Genomic DNA, 8,248 nt, shown 5'->3' on the forward strand with positions numbered 1-8,248 from the left:
GATATGAAATATGAGGAACTGATCCCAGGGGCACACATTCAAGCAGTAAAATCTGTAGAGTTGAACCTCAAACCGAACCATCAAGTCACAGAACCTAAAGGATTGACCCCATGGCACCAAGCTTCAGAATCTTTAAGGATGATCTCAGAGCCAGGATATCCAGAAACAGAAGCAAAGTTTACCTCTGACGCTTGTCACCATGCAAAAGAATCTAGGGGGTTGATACAATCATCTTTAGGAAATACTCCAGGGCCACTGAGCCAAGCTTCAGAATTTATGCAGATGAACTCAATGTCATTCCAAGGTACTCTTGAGCCAATGTTCCAAAGTGTAAAAGCCATGGGAGATACTCCAGTGTCACAGCACACAATACAAGAATCTTTAGAGTTGGTACCAGGATCAGAGATGCAAGGTATGAAATCAAAGATGTTGACCCCAGAGTCCCAAGGTATGAAGTTTGTTCATCTGAATCTAGGACCATATTCAGAAGTTATGAACTATGAGGAGTTGATCTTGGAACCACAATTTCAAAATGTGAAATCTGTTCCATTGACCTCAGAACCACAGTCCAAAAGTATAAAACCTGAGGAGTTGACTCTAGGGCCATTAATGCATGATAATAATTTTGTGGATTTACACGTGCCACTGGAAGAATCTAGTAGGTTAATTCCTGAGACACAGTTACAGCATGTTGAATCAAGGAAAGTGACCATGGAACCACATTTACAAGGATTGAAATCTGTGGGTCTAACTTCCAGACCAAGGCATCAAGACACAGAGCATGCAGAGTTAGCTGCTGAGATCTTCCCACAAGAGGAAGAATCTGTGAAACTGATCCCACAGCTAGTCTTGAAAACTGCTGGGGTGGTGCCTAGGCCACATTTTCAAAAATTTTCAGAGATGACTCTAGGTCAAGGCTATCGAGATTCAGAAACTGTGAGGCTGACTTCTGAGGCTTTGCCCCAAGTAGCATTAACACAAAAACCAATAGGTCAAGGTAGAGAATCTACAGGAATGACTCCTCTAAGGCCACATCTTCAGGTTACAGAGTCATCAGGGATACCCCTAAGGTCAGAATATGAAAACACAGAAACTGTGGGGTTGGCAACATTTCCAGTTGAAAACATCCAGGAGGTAATACCAGTACTACCATATTCAGAAAAAGGATCTCTGGAGTTGACTTTAGGACCAGGGATGCAACGTGAGATATCAGGGCCACTACTGCAAAATTTGAAATACGTGAAGTTAACCTCTGAGTCATCCCCATTAGCGGTAGGATCTAAACAGTTTATTACAGGACCAAAACCACATGTTATGGAGTTGACCCCAGAGCCACAGCTCCAGGCAGTAAAGTCTAGGCAGTTGGAGCCAGAGCCAAAATTACAAGATGTGAAATATGTTAATTTAATTCAACAGTCAACTACTACCAGAGTGGTAGAATCAGAGAAGCCAATACAGGAGCCAGTGCTACGAAGCATGATATCAGAGGAATTGACTAAGGAGGCACAGCTCCAAGGGCCACAGCTGCATAGTGTAAGATTTTCAGAGTTATCTCCAGAGCTGCCACTTCAAGGAGAAAGACCTATAGATTTGATCTCAGGGTCACCACATCATGGTGTGAAATCTGATGAATTGACCCCAGGTTCCCCAGTGCAAGAAATAAAATTGTCAGATTTTATCCCAGGACCAAAACATCAAAGTGTTGTATCTGTAAAGTTGACTGCAGAATCACAACCTCAAAGTATGAAATTTATGGAACTAAACTCAGGACCATGCTTGCAATGTATCAGATTTTCTGATTTGACCCCAGAACCAAAGCATCAAGGTTTCAAACATGTGCAGTTTATACCAGGAACACAGCTTCCAGATATAAAGTCTGTAGGATTTGTAACAGAGTCATCTTTGCAGTCAAGTCAAGGGCTCCCAGCTGAAAATATGAAATCTGTTCTGTCTGTTGAAGGATCACAGTTTCACAGCTTGAAATCTGTCAAACTGACCTCAAAACTACAATTTCAAGATGTGAAATCTGAGGAACTGAACCTAGGGTCAAGGCAGCAAGATGTCAAATTTTCTGAATTGACTTCAGGGCCAAAGCTTCAAGGTGTCAAATCTGGGGAGCAAACCCCAGGACCACTGTCTCATAGTGTGACTTCTGTGGAGACGACTCTAGAGTTAGGGCTTCAAGATTCTAAATCAGCAAAGATGTCTCCAGGGCTTCAAGGTGTGAAACAGGTGGAGCCACGGCTACAAGATGTCAAATTTTGTGATCTGACATCAGGAACTCAAACTCAAGGTGTGAAATCTTCAGAGTTCAACTCAGGGCAACAACAACAATATGTGAATTTTTTTGAGTTCACTCCAGAGCCAAAGATGCAAGGAGTAAAATCTATGAAGTTGACCCCAGGACCTGAGCAGCAAGGCGTTAAGCCTGAGATGTTAGTACCAGAGCCACTGTTTCAAGGTGTAAAATGTGTGGCAGTAGACCAAATGTCAAGCTTTGAAGGTGACACTTCATATAAATTAGTCTCAGAGCCACACATACCAGATGCAAAATCTATGGAGTTGACTCCTAGACCGCAGTTGCCAAGTGTAAACCATTCTGAGTTGACCAGAAGACCATGGTTACAAGTTGTGAAATCTTCTGAATTGATCCAAAGACCACAGTTGCAAGATGTAAAACCTGTAGAGTGGACCCCAATCTCAAAGCTTCAAGGTTTACAGTCTGAGGCGCTAACGCCAGAGCCACAGCTGGAAGATACGAAATCTGTGGAGTTAACACCAGGGCCACATTTGGGAAGTATGAAATCTATGCAGTTAACATCAAAGCCACAACTGGGAAATGTCAAATCTACAGTGTTAACCCTTGGGCCACAGGTGCGAGATGTGAAACCGGTAGAGATGACCCCAGGCTCAAAACTTCATGATATGAAATCTGAGTTGTTGATCTCAGAGTCAGAGTTGAAAGATCTGAACTCTGTGGCCTTAACTCCAGGACAATCTCCAAGAGGTATGAAATCTACGTTGCTAACCCCAAGTCCACAGCTGGAAGTTAAGAAATCTGTGGAGATAACCTCAGGGCCACAGAGAGAAGATGTCAAATTTTGTGAACTGACATCAGGAACTCAAACTCAAGGTGTGAAATCTTCAGAGTTAAACTCAGGGCAACAACAACAATATGTGAATTTTTTTGAGTTCCCTCCAGACCCAAAGATGCAAGGAGTAAAATCTATGAAGTTGACCCCAAATCTTGAGTCACAATCTCAAGGGGTCAAATCTGTAAAGTTGAAATCTTCAATACAGCTAAGAGATGTGAAGTCATCTGAATTGCCTCTGGGGCCAAAAATTCAAGGTGCAACATATATGAAGTTCAACCTTGGGCCACAGTTGCAGAGTGTGGAAACTCCTGAGGTATCCCCAGGACCACAGCTGCAAGAAGGAAAATTTTTGGCATCAACCTCAGAGCCACAGCTTCAAGGTAGGAAAACTGTGGAGTTACACCAAAAGCCACAGCTTGAAAGTATGAGAGCTGTTCAGTGGATGCCTGCACTAGTGTTTCAAGGTGTGAAATCTCTGCTAAATCTTGGGTTGCAATCTCAATGTGTCAAACCAGCAGAGTTGAAACCTTTGATACAATTAAGAGATAAGAAGCCATCGGTGTTGACTCCAAGGCCAAAGCTCCAAGGTATACAATCTCTGGCATCACTCCAAGAACCTCAGCCTCAAGGTCTCAATTTGAAACCTTGTCTACAGTTTAGAAGTAAGAAATCATGTGACCTGACTTCCAAGTCAAAGCTCTGTGATATAAAACCCATGATGTTCAAATCTAGGCCTCACTTGCATGATGGAAAATCTCCTAAGTTGATCCCAGGACCATGGTTTCAAGAAGGGAAACCATTATCATCATCCCCAGGAACACAGCTTCAAGGTGTGAAGTCTGTATTGCTTACACAAGAGCCAGAGTTTCCTGAGGTGAAATCTGGGGTATTAAGCCAAGAGTCACAATTACAAAGTGATGAAACTATAGAGTTGAACTCCCTACTACACTTGAAAAGTATGAAGTCATCTGAGTTGACTCTTCAGACAGAGCTTCGAGGTGTGAAATCTGAGGATTTCAACAGTGGGCCACAGTGGCAAGGCCTAAAATCTTCTAAGTCACCACCTGAGACAAAGTCCCAAGATAAGAAATTTACTGAGTTCATCTCTGACTCACAGTTGCAAGGTACAACATTTTCTAAATTGACTGTGGGGAAAAAGATTCAAGGTGTCAAATCTGCAGATTTCAACCCTGGGTCATTGTTACAAGGTGTGAAATCTTCTGGATGGACCTCAAAGATAAAGCTTCAAGATGTAAAACATAAAGATTTCAGCCCCAGTCCTCAGTTGCAAGTTCTGAAATCTTCTGAGCTGATTCTGGGATCAAAGCTTCAGAATGTGAAATTCGTGTTCAACTGTGAGCCACAATTGCAAAGAGTGAAATCTTCTAAATTAATCTCAGACTCAAAGGTTCAAGATGTGGAATCTGTGAAGTCCAAATCTGGGCCACCATTGCAAGGTGTGAAATCTTCTGAGTTGATACTGGGGACAAAGCTTCAAAAAGTGAAATCAGTGGAATTCAGGTCGGGTCCACAGTTGGAAGATATGAAATCTTCCAAATTAATCACAGGTATAAAGCTTCAAGATGTAAAATCTATGAATTTCAGGTCTGGACCAAACTTGCAGGGTATGAAATTGTCTGGAGTTATCCCAAGGGAAAAGCTTCAAGGTGTGAAGTCTGTAGAACTGAAACCTAGTCCAAAGTTACAAGGTGAGAAATCTTCTGATTTGACTCTGGGGAGGAAGTTTCCAGGTGTGAAATCTGTAGAGTTGGACTCAGGCCCACACTTACAAGATATGAAATGTTCTGAGCTGATCATGGGTATAAAGCTTCCAGATGTAAAATCTAAGCCGTTAAGTTCTAGACCACACTTTCAAGGTATGAAATCTTCTGAAGTGATCCCAGGGACAAAGCTTCCGAAAGCGAAATCAGTGTTCAACTCTGGACCACAGACACAAAGCAAAAAATTTTCTGAGTTGATTCAAGGGACAAAGCTTCAAGATGTAAAATCCTTAGAGTTTAACTGTGGACTGAAGTTACAAGGTGGGAAATCTGATTTAACCCAGAGGAGGAAGCTTCAAGGTGTGAAATCAGTGGAGTTCAACTCTGGACCACAGAGACAGGGTGAGAAATCTGATTTGATGCTAGAGTGGAGGCTTCAAGATTTGAAATCTGTTGTTCCATGGTTGCAAGGTGTGACATCTTCAGAGTTAACACCAGAGACAAAGCTTCAAAGTGGAGAATCTGTGGAGTTCATCACCAGGCCAGTGTGGCAAGATATGAAACCTTTTGAATCGACTCTTGGTACAAAGGTACAAGATGTGAAATCTTTGGGGTTTAACTCAGCTCCACAGTTACAAGACAGGAAATTGTCTATGTTGACACCAGAGGCACACCTTCAAGGTGTGAAATCTATGGAATTCAACCCTGAGGCAAAATTGCAAGGTGCAAAATCTTCTGAACATATAAAGCTTCAACTAATGAACTCTACAGAGGTCAACCCTGGTCTAGAACTCAAGGTTGCAAAACCCTCTGAGTTGGCCTTGGAATCAAAGATTCATAGTGGAATATTGTCTGAGATCAGTGGTAGAAAGCAGTGGCAAGATGAGAAATCTTATAAGTTGAATCCATGGCCAGAACTTCAAAGTGTAAAAGTCATGGTGTTCAATCCTGGGACACATTCACAACATATAAAATCTTCAGAATTATGTAAAGGGACAAAGCTTCAAGATGTGAAATCTTTGGAATTCAATCCTGACCAACAGTTGCAAGATGTGAAATCTTCTGATTTTTGTCTGGGAACAAGGCTTCACGATATTCAATATTTCGAGTTCAATCCTCGACCACAGTTGCAAGAGGTAAAACCTGAGTTGAGCACAGAAATGAAGCTTCCAGATGAGCAGTTTCTGGAATTCAAGCATAAGCCTAAATTACAAGGTGGGAAATGCTCTGAACAGAATCCAGGGCCACAGCTTCAGTGTGTAAATTATATGCCATTCAATACTGGGTCACAGGTGCAAGGTATAAAGTCCTCTGGGTTGAATCCTAGTCCACAGCTTCAAGGTAGAAAATCTAAGGTGCTCTGCACTGGGCCTAATTTGCAAGGTGTCAATTCTTCTGCATTCATTTCAGAACCAAAACTTCAGTGTGTAATTTCTACTGGATGCAACCCTGGGCCACATTTGCAAGGCACAAACACTTCTGAATTAACTTCCATTTCAAAACTTCAAGGTATGAATTCTTCTAAGTTAAATTCTGAGATCCCAGGAGTGGATGTCATATCTAACGAAAGGATTAAGAGGAAACAGGTGGAGGAGTCAGGGAGCACATTCCGGAGCCTTTCCCACCATCCACCACAAAACTGGAGATCACTATCTAGGATCTTCCAGACAGGATCAGGGGCTCGAAGAGGCCTTACCTGGCCTGTCCTGGGCAGGCGACGGAATGTCTGGGAGAGTCGCTCCTGGAGGCAGCGACTGCCTCGAAAATACCTCTCCAGTATGCTAACGCTGGGCAATGTCTTGGGGACCAGCATGGAAAGGAAGCTTTATTCTCAAACATCTTTAACAGAAAGAGCCACTGCAGATACCTGTCAATCTATTCAGAATTTATTTGGGGTTCCAGTTGAATTGATGGAATTTTCCCAGAGTCGGCTTGAGAAGGGTCAAGGTACTATTTCTCAGCCTTCAGTTGTCAAAAACTACATTCAGAGACATACTTCATGCCATGGTCATGAGAAAAGAATGGCCTTAAGGATGTGGACACGTGTCTCCATGTCCTCCATAATACAGCACTACTCTGGCACTAGAGTGAGAATAAAGAAAACAAACTCAAAGCCCTGTGATACCTCCCAGGAAGTCACTCAGCACATGCCTGTCTCATGTACAGGGAGTCAGCTTTCTGCCCCAGCAAAGTCAGAGTCTTCCTTCAACGTATTTTTTGCTAGGAGAGCTTCTGTTCCAGTGGAAGAGAGTAAGAACTCACAGAGTGATTCACAGACAAGGATTTTTGAGTCCCAACACTCCCTCAAGCCTAGTTATCTTCCCCAGGCCAAGTCTGACTTCCCAGAACAGTTCCACCTTCTACGAGATCTGCAGCTAAAAATAGCAGCAAAACTGTTAAGGAGTCAGATACCCCCCAACGTACCTCCACCTTTAGCTTCAGGTCTGGTTCTAAAATACCCTATCTGCCTACAGTGTGGCCGATGTTCAGGATTTAATTGCTGTCATAAATTACAGGCCACTTTTGGAACTTATCTTCTTATCTATCCACAGCTTCACCTTGTAAGCACTCCTGAAGGCCGTGGAGAGATCAGGTTGCGTCTTGGCTTTAGGTTGCAAACTAGGAAAAGACCCCAAGTCCCAGAGTATCATAGAAGAGGTAGACCCATCACACCAAGGAGCCTTAGATCAACATCACTAAGGAAAGCTAAAGGCTATACTCAAGCTTCCAAGAGTCCTACTTCTACAATAGATTTCCAGTCTGGGTCTTCCCAGTGTCCTGCTCCTATACAAGTCCACATCAGGCGAAGGCAAGGCGGCAGCCCTGGCCTAGTAGAAAAGACAGAAATTAGAGAGGCTGGACACTATGGATTCACTGAAGTTCACTCTCTATCAGAGAGTGACTCTGAAAGCAATCAGGATGAAAAGTGGGCTAAAGTGAGAACAAAAAGGACCCATGATTCAAAACATCCAATGAAAAGAATCCTCAGGGAAGTCAGAACACAAAACACAAAGTTCTACACAAATAGTACAGCCATAATACAGAGGTCCTCTAAGGAATTACCAAGCCAGTTAAGAAGGAAGAGGAGTGGAGCGTCTCAGACAACTACCGCCTCTTCAAAAAGACAACCTAAGAAATCTTCCCCACCAAAATTCATTCAACTCCTTTTTCGGGGCCTAAAGCAGGCATTCCAAACAGCACACAGAATTATGGCTTTGGTTTGTGTTGTAGTATCTTAGGACAGGGCCGAAAGTAAGCTCATCACACGACATGAATTTTGCCGAAGCACAGCAATAGAGGGCTGCCGCTCGCTCAGGCAAAAGAGCGCCGTCTGTCCTAACTTATATTAAAGGATTATATAGATTTACACTGTAAGACTTGTTTTCTTAACATTTCAGAAGTGCCAAAGCAGCAACCTATGTTTTTATTAAT

At 42.8% G+C, this 8,248-nt stretch overlaps 1 protein-coding gene across 1 annotated transcript; it reads left to right on the top strand.

Annotated features, from left to right (window-relative positions):
* The first annotated feature begins 6 nt into the window (after positions 1 to 6).
* Positions 7 to 8,248, top strand: CUNH2orf16 (chromosome unknown C2orf16 homolog). Its single transcript, XM_029231796.1, has one exon. The coding sequence runs from the start codon at positions 139 to 141 to the stop codon at positions 8,053 to 8,055; it is 7,917 nt and encodes a 2,638-aa protein (XP_029087629.1). The 5' UTR covers positions 7 to 138; the 3' UTR covers positions 8,056 to 8,248.

This window comes from Monodon monoceros, unplaced genomic scaffold (assembly GCF_005190385.1).
Source record: "Monodon monoceros isolate NGI ecotype Baffin Bay Population unplaced genomic scaffold, NGI_Narwhal_1 Super_Scaffold_19, whole genome shotgun sequence".
Lineage (NCBI taxonomy): Eukaryota > Metazoa > Chordata > Mammalia > Artiodactyla > Monodontidae > Monodon > Monodon monoceros.